This window comes from Lycium barbarum, chromosome 2 (genome assembly GCF_019175385.1).
Source record: "Lycium barbarum isolate Lr01 chromosome 2, ASM1917538v2, whole genome shotgun sequence".
NCBI classification, from domain to species: Eukaryota; Viridiplantae; Streptophyta; class Magnoliopsida; order Solanales; family Solanaceae; genus Lycium; species Lycium barbarum.
Window position 1 is genome coordinate 18,512,871 of NC_083338.1, and position 14,602 is coordinate 18,527,472.

At 36.8% G+C, this 14,602-nt stretch overlaps 1 protein-coding gene across 1 annotated transcript; it reads right to left on the reverse strand.

Annotated features, from left to right (window-relative positions):
- Positions 1–12,791: 12,791 nt before the first annotated feature.
- LOC132628430 (uncharacterized) lies at positions 12,792–13,730 on the reverse strand. Its single transcript, XM_060344211.1, has one exon. It carries the CDS (start codon positions 13,728–13,730, stop codon positions 12,792–12,794), a length of 939 nt encoding a protein of 312 aa, XP_060200194.1.
- Positions 13,731–14,602: the final 872 nt, after the last annotated feature.

Consider the following 14,602-nt stretch of genomic DNA (forward strand, 5'->3'; position numbering starts at 1 on the left):
AATTCATGTCGTCATTAGCTAAACAATTATAAGAACGAACTACTAGTTCTAGGGAAAATTGGGAAGCATTTCCTTTGTTTCTAATACGTTTCCCATGTCTTGTTTCAACTCCCAAACACTTACAACAGCACTTACAAGATCGTATCAACAATCCTCATATATATACCTTAAGCAAAATCCACCATTTTCTCCAATTTCTCCACCTTTAGTGGTTTTAGCTCATCATCGTAATTTCGCTTACTTCACACCTACTCCATGGTCTATACGTCATTTATAACGTATTCATAATCATAGCACACCAACATTCATGATCTAGCCTAGCTATCACCCAATTATGGCACTATTCACTCAGTAATGGTCCATTTTCTATGTCTTGCTACAATTCAAGTGTCTTAGCTTTCCAATACTTTAAACAACATGATAAAGTCATGAAACTTACCTTAGATGATGGTGGAATAAGTGTAGAGTGGAATTCCTTCCTCTTTCACCAAACCCTACTTCACCTCCTTTGAGATTTCTTGGTTTGGATGAACTTCACTTGAGTTTCATACACTTGGCTTCATGGATTTAATGTTGTTGATCTTGATGTTCCTTTGATTCTCTTGGATGAAGTGTTTGGAGAATATTCTAGAGTGTTCTTGAATTGTGGAGATGAGAAATGAAATAAAATGAGCTTAGGGTCCCTTTTTAATAACTCAAAATCTGATTTTTAATGAACAACAGTCGGGGTGTACAGTGGTCGTAAACCACAGTTTACGGGCCGTATAACGTGGTCGTATTTAAGCATATCAAAAACAGAAAGGTTTGCTGAAGGTCATGATGGTTTACAGCCACAGTTTACGGGTCGTATTTCAGTTTACGGTCCGTAAATTGGGTCGTATTTTACCATTTAAGCTTTTGACAGAAAGTTGAAATTTTGGAAGGTTGGAGGACGATAACAGTTTACGGTCCGTAAATCACTTTACGGGCCGTATTCCACTTTACGACCAACTGGGTCAAAATGCAAACCTGCAACTTTTCATTGTACGTTCGCGGGGAAATTTCCGAGGTGTAACAAGTACATTGAGTTGGTCTTCACATGATGAGCCCACTCTATTAGCCCAAGGTCCATGCCACGTATCAAATGATGTGGCGCGCTAAGTCAAATCAAGGACCAATAAAATCGTGCCACGTGTATGAGTGACGCAGCATGCCAAGTCAATAGAAAAACTAATCAAATGTCATCAAGTGTTCAAATGACATGGTTCAACCAATCATATGCATACCCGAGCTCTCTCCTACAACTATAAATAGGGGTCTTCATAAAGCCAAAGGGGATGAAGAAAAATAGATAGAGAAGCTCTCATCCGCAAGTCTTCTGCATACTAAAAAGTCTTCGCTCCTAGTGGTGAGTCGCAAGTTTCCATACCTCTATGTTTGTGATTAAAGCTCGGCTCCGCATTTGTAGTGAAATCTCAACAACAAGTGATCCGTCCACTCAAGAACAAGCAAAGCCCTTGATTGACGACCGTATCGTGAGGAGAAGAATCAGAGGATTACATCTTTTTATTTAAGATTTCATAAAGATTGTAACCCCCGCATAAGTTCTTGAAATCAAATATTATTCTTTGTCGCTATTTTTCTTGTCTTGATTATTATTTTCAGGAACGAAAGATTAGTCGTTACAAATACAATAGGGTAACAAAAGGAAAAAAATTGAGTACTTTAAAAATTGCTACTGAAAATTTCCTTTGTCCTTTGGGTGAAAAAAAAAAATTCCATTGAGAAATTGTAAAAAGTTGCCAAATGCAAGATAACCTATGGATCCCACATGACCAAGACGTATTCAAAAGGATGCACAAGAATAAAGAAATTTCAGTGGGCCCACGTTTAATAAGTACACGGCAGCCTAAAAGTTTAATTACCATAAGGGGCTGGCTCCAAAACAGTTTTATTTACGAAAAATAAGAGATAAACTAAGTGCAAATAAAAGCAAAATCAGGGGGGCAAAAAATAAACAAGTAAGCAGGATGTCAACCAAGTGTTGTCTGCTTAAGCTGTACACTCTCACTTCTTATATAAGAGAAAAAATAAACAAGTAAGCAGGCATGTTAACAGAGGCGGATCTAGAATTTGAAGGTATCGGGTGCCATAATTTTCTTTAATGTACATCTTGTTAAGAACATGTTAGGTAGGGTCCATCTTTTTTTTAGTTTATTCGGGTCAACTTAATAAGCCTTATTTTTATTTGCAAATATGAAAATTACATCTCAAAAATCAAGAAAAAAACATAATCAACATCGTAAACAAGAAATCACACCCATTAACAACAAGGTAAAATCAACATTTTCACCAAGGGACTTGCATCTTTTATGTATATTAAAAAATGAACTTGCACAAGTAAAATAACAACTTCAATAAGGGAATTACACCAATCAAAATAAGAAAAATAATAGAAAAACTCTTCAATAGGTAATTACACCCCATAAGTAAATGCAGAATTAGATAAACTATAAGTTCTAAAAAATAAATCATAAATTTCATATTTTTTCTAAGCAATGCTTGTGAAATTTCCATCACAATTTAAGTAGTAAAGAGATTTAAATCGAATTTAACAATTCTAAAGTAGCCCAATTTTTTTATAATACACTCCCTCCGTCCATTTTTATTTATCCACTATACTAAAAATATATGTCCACTTTTACTTGTAAGTTTGTATAGTTTGAAAAACGAAGACATGATTTACCATTTTATACCTATTTTACCCTTATTATTAAGTACTCCAATTCATTTCTCATTTTATTTATTGCTTATTTGGAGTGTCCCAAGTCAAATATAGACAGGTAAACATGGACGGAGGGAGTAATAAACAAAAGAAATTATAAAAAATAAAAATAAATTGAATTTTTATCTCAATCCAAAATTTCCATTGAGACCCAATTTTTGATTTAAATACTCACAGATTTGAGATTAAGAAAAATGTTTAATTTAAGGGATTTTGAAGTTTCTATTTGTATGTTCTCGCTAGAGATCACAGATAAAATAATAGAATAGAGGAAAGACAATATAAATAATAAAAAGATAAATAAAAAATTGGGAGAGTCGAAAGGGGAATTACTGGTACAAAGGAACTAAAAAACACAAGAAAAACGGGAGTCGGAAATGTTCAAAATAGATTCAAACTTGTATCTACCAGGCATGACACCTTTGTCTAATTTGCGACAGAGGATGACAGGATCAAATATTTAACCTAGTTTAAGCAAATTACAACATAGGTACACAAAAAAATTATCAATCTATGGAGTGTCATGCCACCCCCATCATGAAGGGTGGATCCGCCCTGGATGTCAACCAAGTGTTGTCTGCTTAAGCTGCACACTCTCACTTCTTATATAGGAGAATTATAGTGCTTCTCATGAATACACCCAACTATTATAAAAATTCTAATTAAGAATTATATCTCTCGGTAATTCAGCTAATGTATAATTTTTTGACACATCTATATATAATATAAAGCTAGGCATAGATAAGGTGATGTGTCACCTCTCTATGGCCAGCATTGCTATTTATCTTTTTCCTCCATTTTTTGATTTTTTCCTCATCCATTTCCCTTATTTTCTGATTAAAATATTAAAGAAGTAATCATATCCTACTACAATATCTATTGAGAATCAATACTCATTAAGTCAATTGATTCTATATCAGTTACACGAGTACGTTTTTTTTCATTATTTTCCACACAAGTTACAAACATATTTAAATTCTCTCCTTATTTAAAGCTTTTGTTTAAAATTTCAGTTATAAAATTAATTCTCACCCTTCACAATAAAGGATTTTTCCTTAAATAATTCTTCCAGTTACAACTTTATGCATGGATTAGTTAATTACAGAAGCTGAAAGAATTCCTACATCAATTAGGAATTTGATAGGTTTCTTCACCATTAAATTATGAACACCACTATATAAACAGATATACAATATGAATTCAACATCTACCTTTGTAAAAGAATCTATGCATGTGATTATGCAGAAATAGGTAAAATACAAAGAGTGAGGTCAGGGACCAAGGCCATTTTCTACTTTCAAAGCATCAATACTGCTTTTATCTTGTGCTCCTATTGAACCAACCAACACACTATATTTTATAACTCTTTCTTTATACTTCAAGACACCAAACATTGGTCGTTTGGACAAAACAAAAGGAGGTCCAAGGCTTCTGCCAATCGTTTAAAATCTCATTGATAAGTAGGGTGAAGCAAAGAAGAAAGGAAGTAGGAATTAGAACCTTTGCAAAATTTTTGACCTGCAGCTACTATACAACCAATTTGATGCATTTTCCAATATAAACTCATGTATGAATGTAATTATTTTCCCTTCTGTCATGTCTATCTTTTTTTCTTTTTCTTTGAAGCACTTTGAATTTATAGGATAAAATAATAGCGTTTTAGGGAAAAACTGATTTTCCGGGAATGTGCATAAAATTAGGAGATAATGAAAACATAGTTATGGAGAAACAGAAGGAAAAGGAAAATGAAAACAAACAAAGGGGAATTGTGGGTTTTTTTTTTTTTGGGGGGGGGGGTGTGGGGGGGGGGGGGATAGATCCCACACAATATGGCTGAAAATAGAGTTTAATTAGCAAATAATGATTCATTTAGTTCGTTCCATATATAATGTTAGTTTATTCTATTTATAGTCTCCTTATAGAGATTATTGATGTGTTGTTCTAATGGTAGGGAATATTACTCAAGGAAAAAAAAAAACTGAGATATTCTTAAAATGTTATGAGAAAAATAAGGGGGGAGTTGTCTTCTGATTTAAGAGGAAGTTTTGGGTAAGAGAGAAAGATGCCAACGGTATTGATTGGAATGGAAAAGAGATGTATAATTTAAAAAAAAAAAAAAAGTTTCATTTCCTTTTTGGGATTTCTATTTTACTACATTTAGGTCATTCTAATTTTTATTTTTTTTTACTTTTGTTTAGGAGAGTGTGTGTGTGTATATATATATATATATATATAATTCATATAAAAGAAAAATGTAACGAAATGCATAAAAGAGTATTGGCATAAACTGTAATTCCTAAAAATCATTTTCGCAAAACTGTGTACTACGTATTATCATAAAACAAAGAATTGTAAATGAAAATATTTATATTTGTCATTTTGGATGAATATAAGTGAAAAATTGTCACTTATCTATCGGATGAATTTACGAAAGAATTTATTTTATTGATATTATTTAGTAAATTCATTGATGCTTTACGCGACCACGCAAAGAGCGGTTAAACTTACTATTGTAACCGAAAATATTTATATTTATAAAAAATTTATCACTTATATTTTGAATAAATCTACGAAAGAATTTTGTTGGTATTATTTCATAAACTCACTAATATTTTACATGACCGCGCAAAGCGCGGTTAAGTTTACTAGTTTAAGTATAACTTGAGCATGTATTCATTCCATTGAAGTACAAGATCTCTACCGGTTTTCATTTAGATTTAGTGCATACCCATCAACACAAATCGAATTTCATAAACATCCATTAAAGGATGCTAAGGGCCCCTCACATTCTTCAACAAATAGCTTGTAAAGCTAAAAAGCATAATACATAAATAGATCCTTAAATTTGGTCTCAGCTGGCAAGTATGCCCTTTAACTTTGGGTGTGCACAAGTAGGCACCTCAACTTGTCTAAAGTTGAACATATGAACACAAATGCTGACGTAGCACATAAATTTTGGAGGGTCGCGTCATTACCACGTCAGTGCCACATCAGCATATGTGTTTACGTGTTCAACTTTATACAAGTTGAGGTGCCTACTTGTGTACACCCAAAATTGAAGGGCATACTTGCCAGCTGAGGCCAAGTTCAAGAGTCTGTTTATGTGTTATGCCAAGCTAAAATAATAGCTAAGTATTAATGGGGGAAATCACACACACACATATAACAAAGAAAGAATGTAACATGCATAAAACACCGAGATACATCAATACCGAGGGGAGCAGAGGCGGAGCCAGCTTATGTCCAGGGGGTTCATCCCTCGGCGAAAAATTACAGTGTATTTTCAAAGTTAAAATTATTTTATTATGTATATATAGTAGATGTTGAACGCCCTGACTTCTTCGTTTATTTACCTTTTAGAATTTTTAAACCCCCTAGATGAAAATCCTGACTCCGCCACTGGAGGGGAGTGTGGAAAAATTGTAGATCCTCTGACATCCGCGGGGGGGGGGGGGGGGGGGGGGGGGGGTGGTAAAAAGAAGAGATTCATCAATATCGTCTGCTCGATAATATTGATCAAATCACTAAAGATACAAGCAAACTTGACACAAACAACATCTAAATAAAGAGAGAAAAGCAACGAGAAAGCTTCACAAATCTTGGTCTCTACCCTTGAATAGCTTGAATTTAGGAAGAATTGGTGAAAAATATTCTCTCTAACTTTAGCCTTCTTCTCTAGTAAAATAAATAGTTCAAAAGTTGCCTTAGGAAAGTGGCATTTTATATTTATACCACTTGGAAATTATATTTGCCCTAAAACATATAGTAAGTTGCAGTTGAAATTTCTCTAAAATACCAGGTATTATCACAACAGTAACAATTTATAAACGTTGGTACTATTAAGAACAAATCATCATGCCAGAACAATTTATATTCAACAAATCATCATGCCAGAACAGTTTATACTTTAGCAAAATGACTTTGCTCACTTGTTATTTGATTCGCAATATAACTAGCAACACGTTTTAAAAACCACATATGGGTTACTGGCGGTATGCCAGTTTGATATAGCCCATTTGATATATACCTGCATATCCAGAATCAACAAATTTAAATCCTCTCACATTATTACAAACTTCACATTTCTTTTTTCTTTTTCTTTTTTTGCATACATATGATGATCATATATCAACAGAAGTAGCAGAAGCATTCAGGACCAAGTGCAAAACTACATTCTCCATGAACAGCTCCCTCCCAGTTGATACATTGGTTGTTACAATCATCACTATACAAACAAGGCCCTGACCATGTTGTGCTTGGTTTTTCACAACCAAGTGCTTCTGCCTTTTGTACCTCTGTGTAGGAAAAAAAGTAGTAGTGTTAGTTGATTTAACAATCTGAAAATACTGAGGTATACAATTCCAATACTTATCTAAAATTGTGAAAGAAGTACTCCAGTTGTTCCAAATTATGTGACACAGTTGGAATTCCAAGAGTCAAACTTCTTAACTTTGATTGTAAATTCGGACAAATAATCTTTAATATTTTTGAAATAAAGTTTACGTATTTGAAAACTACACAAAAAGTACTATAACTCACAATATTAACAATTTAAAATATTTAAAAGTCATATAAAAATCATGGTGAAAGAATAACTCGCTTGACTCTCAAAATCCAAATGGTGCCACGTAAATAGGGACAGAGAGAGTATAGATTGACTTTAAAACTAAACAAGAGTTCTCGTCTATATGAAACAACGATCTTCAAGATTAAATATTGGACCGGGAAAAAGGGGGTGAGGGTGGGGGTTTAAAGTTTAAGCGCATATGTCAGGAAAAGTATATCCTATTTTGGAAAGATTTGATCAGAATTGTAATTCAGATTCACGTTGAATAAGCGGGGGAGATAGTGAAAATTACTTAATAGGTTAGTAATTCTCCCATATTAGAATATAAGGAGCACGTTGTTGTTGCCGGGGCAGGACGCGATTTCTTCTACGGCTAGAAGATCGGTGAATGATACCCAGGATTATAGCATATCATAAAAGAAGCACACATGATGGGCGGATAATATGAACGGGAGGTGCAAGCTACTGGCCAAGTGTAATTGATACTCGATTCATCCCAAAATATCCGTCACGCTTCACTTTTCTAGAGTCAAACAATATGAACTTTGATCAATATTTTACGATGTATTTTTCACCATATTTATATGTGAAGAATTGCAACTTATAGTACTTTCCTATAGTTTTTGAATATCTAAATTTTGATTTTAAAATATTAAATTAATCTAATATAATTTAGCTATCCGAAGATTAATCAAATCAACTTTTGAGAAGCAAAACATGAATTTTGGAGAGGAGGGAGTAGGATGTAAAATCTGTTGGTTACTCACCTATTGAGGCAATGAGGGAAAAAAAGAGAAGAGCAAGAAAGACATCATAGTGAATTTGAGACTTGTTAGCCATTTCTTGAACTGTATTTGTTGATTCTTTGTGACTGAGCTAGGATTTAACTATCACATTTTATAGGGAGAGCAAAGAAAGATACCAAATCACTAGGTATTACTGGCTTGTGAAACATACAAGAAAATATATACTGATTTAAATTTAAATCCCTAGGAAATGGAGAAAGATAAAATACTTGTTTTTTATTTTAAATTTGGCCAAAGAACATTATTACCCAAAGTTTGTTTTTAATTCTCTTTCCTAGTATTTTCCGAGAAGATTCTTATGGCGATTAAGTCTATGAGCCCCGATGCGAGACAATTTTTCTTTGTTAAAACTTATGGAGAAGCAAAAAATATGTATCAGCTACCTGAATCTTAACTAATACTAGAACTATAATTAATTGTTTACAACCATAGAAATATATCAATTCGCTAATTGCAGACTATAGTACAATGAATCATGATTTTATTGGTGTAAATCTCAATCCAACCTTCCCGGATATATTAATGTGTTGGACCGAAATAACATGACCTCATGCGATAGCTAACAAAACAAAACTTAATGACGATAATTAAGATAATAAAGAAAAACTATCAAAAGCGATTTTTTTTAATATGATATCAGTTTGACATGGTTTGATCAATTGATCTACATAAGATAAAACTAAATAAAAGACCAGAAATATCAAGAGAAGAGAGTCTATCCTAAGCAGGACTCTCAAACCCTAAAATACATTTTATTGTGGATGTTATTGTGTTATTGTGTGAGAAGGAAGAATACTCAACTTATAGAAGTGCAAAACTTCTCCTCAAAAAAAAAAAAAAAAAAAAAAAAAATTGAAGAGACCTTTTCCACCAAGAGTTCCTTTTTATCAAGAAAACATTTTCCACCTAGGAAAGCAATTCTAATCATGGTAGAAAATTAGGCAAAACCCTAACATAACCAACTCCCTCTCCCCACAACCGACACGTCTCTGCTAGCACCACCCTTAGAAAAACCATAATATTGGTCGTTGAAAAAGTGGAGATGGTAGTTGTTAGTGTAAGAGAATATTTGCCATGATTATTCTCATTCATTCCATAGGTTAATATACATCCTTTACAACATAATTGTAGGCTACAAATTAGGAACTAATTTCACTAATTGATTATAATGTATGCTATCCTAAAATAGAAGATTACAAAATATTTTTGACTAAATATTTACATAAATTAACACACCCCCGCAGTCGAAGCGGTAGGTTTACGAACGGTTAGACTGTCCCGAAAATCATCAAACAGTACGCGCGGAAGACCTTTGGTGAAAATGTTGGCAATCTGATAACGGGACGGAACATGTAGGACACGAACCTCTACACGTCTAACCTTTTCGCGAACAAAATGAATGTCCATTTCAATATGCTTGGTACGTTGATGTTGTACCGGATTTCCAGATAAATAAATGGCACTCACATGGTCACAATAGACCAAAGTTGCTTTACGAATTGGGCAATTGAGTTCAAGCAACAGATTACGAATCCAACATGATTCAGAGACAACATTAGCAACCCCTCTATACTCAGCTTCAGCACAAGACTTAGATAGAGTAGGTTGGCGCTTTGAAGACCAAGAAATCAAGTTGTCCCCAAAATATACACAATAACCAGACGTGGAGCGTCGAGTGTCTGGAAATCCTTCCCAATCAGCATCTGTATATGATAGTAGTGACTGTAGAGAGGTTTTGTATAAATGTGTACCAAACTCAATCGTACCTCGAATGTAACGCAAAATGCGTTTTAATGCTTCCATATGCTCCACTTTGGGATCATGCATAAACAAGCAAACCTGTTGTACTGCGTACGAGATGTCTGGCCGAGTAAATGTCAAGTATTGCAAGGCACCTGCCAGACGGCGATACTTCGTAGGATCTTCATATGGGGCGCTCGAAGTAGCGCTGAGTTTTCCCTTTGTATCAACTGGTGTAGGGCAAGGCTTACATTGTGACATGCCTGCCCTGTCAAGAATATCCTCTGCATAAGAACTCTGAGACATGAATATGCTATTATTGTCCCGGGAGACGGCAATCCCTAAAATATAGCTCAACGGACCCAAATCTTTCATTGCAAATTCCGTAGCTAACTTGGACATAATACTGAGTCTGAGAGAATCTGAAGATGCAGTTAGAATAATATCATCCACATATAACAAAATGTAAGCAGTATTTTTTCCATGACAGTAAGTGAAGAGAGAGTTGTCAGATGTGCTATGCGAGAAACCAATGGTTGCCATATATTCAGCAAAACGCTGATACCATGCCCGTGATGCTTGTTTCAAGCCATAAAGAGACTTACGCAAGAGAAAAACATGATCAGGACGAGCCGGATCCCGGAATCCCAAAGGCTGATACATATAGATGGTCTCATTCAAGTTGCCATGTGAGAAAGCATTATTTACATCAAGTTGGTGAATGGGCCAAGAGTGAGATAAAGCAATAATAAGAACCACACGGATAGTTTCCGGTTTGACAACCGGACTGAAAGTGTCGTCACAATCAACACATTCCCGTTGAGACCTGCCATCACCTACAAGACGGGCTTTATGCCTCTCAAAAGAACCATCAGATTTCCTTTTATGCCGAAAAATCCATAAAGACCGAATAATATTAGCATTTGAAGGACGAGGGACCAACTCCCAAGTCTTACTATCAATAAGAGCATTATATTCATCTTGCATAGCATTTTTCCAATTCGGGTCATTAAGTGCACCAATTGGACTCCGGGGAATAGGGGAGATGGAGTTGTTGGTGGCACTTAAGGCTTGATTATGGTATTTCAAGTTCGGCTTAAATATCCCATGTTGACTATGTGTAGTCATGCGAGGAACGGGTGGGGGGCTGGCAGGGACGTGGCTGCTGCCGTGGTGATGCAGCGAGGGCGAAGGAGAGGGTTGGGCTGCGCCAGGAGAGGGAAGAAGCTGGCGGGCAGCTGGGGTGGTGGGAGTGGCCTATTGGACAGGCGAAAAGGAAGGAGAGGAGATGGGTGAGCTCGGGTGTTGGGTTGCAGGAGGTTGAGGGGGCCGCATTTGCGGAGCATTGGCCTGGTTATGCAACAAATGTATTCTTAATGGAGAATTATCATCACCCAAAAACTCATATGAGGTAGGAGTTGGATTATTTATGTGTGAAAATGGAAAAGAGTTTTCATCAAACCACACATGCGGGGCTATGATTATTTTTCGGCTTGATAAATCATAGCATTTGTACCCCCGATGATTGGAAGGATACCCTAGGAAAGCACATGGAGTGGACCTAGATTGTAGCTTATGAATTTGTGTGGAAGGGAAGAGAGGAAAGCATAGACAACCAAAAACTCGGAGATGAGAGTAGGATGGATTCTTTTTATAAAGAATCTGAGTGGGTGTCTTATATGCTAAGATTTTAGAAGGGAGAATATTGTGTAGGTACGTTGCCATGGTCAAAGCGTGATGCCAATAGGAGGGGGGCATAGATGCATGGGCAAGGAGTGTACGAACCATGTTGTTTATGGATTTAATTTTTCGTTCCGCCTTACCATTTTGGGGTGAGGTGTGCGGACAAGAAAATCGAAAAAACATCTCATTTTGTTCACAAAATTTATGAAAAGGACCATTATCAAATTCACGCCCGTTGTCACATTGAAAAGTTTTGATTTCTTTTTCAAATTGAGTGCGCAGGAAAATCTGGAACGACAAGAAACAATCATAAACTTGGGACTTTGTTTTGATGGGAAAAGTCCAAAGAAAATTAGTATAATTGTCAAGAAATAAAACATAATATCTGTGACCGGAAGAGCTAAGAACAGGTGAAGTCCATAAATCACTGTGAACAATGTCAAAGGGCATAGTAGTAGTTGAAAGAGAGTCATAAAAAGGCATTTTAATTAATTTCCCCAAATGACAAGAATGACAAACATTGTTTCGAGCCTTATTACATTCAATCAAATTACTACTACGTAAAGAACTAAGAATTACATCCCCCGGATGACCTAAGCGGGAGTGCCAAATATGAGGAGAGATGACGGTAAAAGCAGATGGTGCGGAAGACGAAATGGCTCGATAATTTTTGAAGAATGGATAAAGGTCACCCAAACTCTCACATCTCATGAGTTTGCTCCCCGTCCATAAATCCTTCACAGAAAAACCAAAAGGATCAAATTCAACAGAAACCATATTATCGATAGTAAATTTACGAACGGAAATAAGGTTTTTGATGAGTTTAGGTGCATGTAAAACATTTTTCAGGTTTGGGAGGGATTGACTTGAAGGGAAGTATGACCATAACCACGAATCGGAATCATGTTACAATTACCAACAACAATGCCATTGTTTTTGCTCAATTGATAGTAAGACGAGAGAGTACCTTGGGAGTTGGTCATGTGAGATGTGGCTCCGGTGTCCATGTACCAATTGTTGTCATCGGGCGGATTCAAGGACAAGGTATGCATAGCCTGATCAATATCCGTAGGCACATACCCACCATGTGATGACGGGGCTACCGAATAGAACGAATGGGGAGGGCGAGCACCGAGAATGCCCTGCTGTGACTGGGCTGGCGTGGCTGCTGCCACCCTATGGTGGGGTAGGGACACGGTGGAGTGGCCCACGGTTGTGGCCCTCAAGCAGCCTAAGGGGGGAAGAACCAAGGCTGGGCAGTAGCGCCTTGGTGCTGCGACGCAGCGGGCAGGCTGGTCTGGTGGTTGTTCCGGCTGCCCCCGCCGCTGTTGTGGCCATTCCCAGCTCCACCACGGTTGTTGTTGCGGTTCCCTCCGCCACGACCGCGGTTGTTCTTCTTTCCACGATTGTGATAATTTCCTCGATTATTGGAGGTATTTTCAGAATTGTTGGGCTGCCCATTAATAGAGAAATTATGAGAATTAATATTGTGGGAAACGAGAGCAACATTCGAACCGGATTCGTGAATGACGTCCTCGCCATTGCTGTCTTCCTCAAGTTCGAGCATCGACCGTACAACGTCAAAGGATGGGAGAGGAGTACGATGCTGCACTGTTGTTTGAAAAGTCTTATATTCTTCCGATAACCCACGCAGAAGACGGAGCAGAAGTCGTTCGTCGGAAACTTTGTGGCCGACGTTGGCGAGGTTGTCTGCAAGAACCTTGAGCCGGGTGCAGTATGCTTTCACGTTCGGGAAATCCACCAATTTGGTGTTCGTGAATTTTGCATCAAGAGCAAGAGCCCTAGCCGATTTGTTGTCCTGGAAGAGATGAACAAGGCGATTCCAAGCCTCGGCTGCGGTGTCCTCTTGATGAATGATCGTGTTGAGAAGATCATTCAATATCGTACCATATATCCATTGTCGGACGATGTCATCTAGTCGTTCCCATAGAACCTTTGCAGCAATTTTCTCGGCTGCGGTTATTGGGGATGACACGGTGGGGGAGGCAGGAAGTAATATGTGATCAATTACCAAGTTGGCTCGGCAATGGAGCTTGAAGAGGGTAGCCCAGTTACTGTATTGGCTTCCTTCATAGTCAAGAACAATAGGAATACACGATTTGATATTGGTGACTGTAGTTGCAGGATGCAACTTGGACGCGTCTGCCATGGAGATTAGAAGGAGGAAGGGACGAAGAAGAGGAGATGAAGGAGGTGGGTGGCTGCTAGAGGTGGGCGGCTGCTAGGGTTTGTAGAGACCTAGTCTGATACCATGTAAGAGAATATTTGCCGTGATTATTCCTTTCATTTCATAGGTTAATATACATCCTTTACAACATAATTGTAGGCTACAAATTAGGAACTAATTTGACTAATTGATTCTAATGTATGCTATCCTAAAATAGAAGATTACAAAATATTTTTGACTAAATATTTACATAATCTAACAGTCAGGGTGGTCTTCTCCATCATGCTTCCTTGCAGGCAGGGGTAGAGCCAAGTGGGAGCAAGAAGGTTTATCCGAACCTCATTTGACAGAAAATTAGACTGTATATATAAGGTTAAAAGTATTTTTATGTATATACAATAGATGTTGAATTCTCTTAGATTCTTCGTATATTTACTTCTTCATATTATGAGCCCCTTAGTAAAAATCCTTACTCTGCCACTGCTTGTAGGATGGTATTATATTCCTATTCATGAAGTTTGAGAGCAATGAGAATTGAATTTGGCGCTATTTTGATCCTGTGTTAAGAATTAAACGAGCGATGCAGCGGAATGGATTATGATGCACCAACACAAGAACAATAATGCAAGAAAGCAATAAACGTAATGAACACAAGATTTACGTGGAAACCCAAAACTGAAAAAACCACGGGGCGCGAAGTGCAAAGAAATCAACTATAAGGTGAGGAGTACAAAATGATCTCAACAGGGTGTCAAAGCACAACAAGATCAAAGGAAACGAAATATTACAATCTCTCAATGAAAACTCTCTCTAACTTAAGTGTGGAATATAGTCTTGTGTGTAGTCTTGATAGT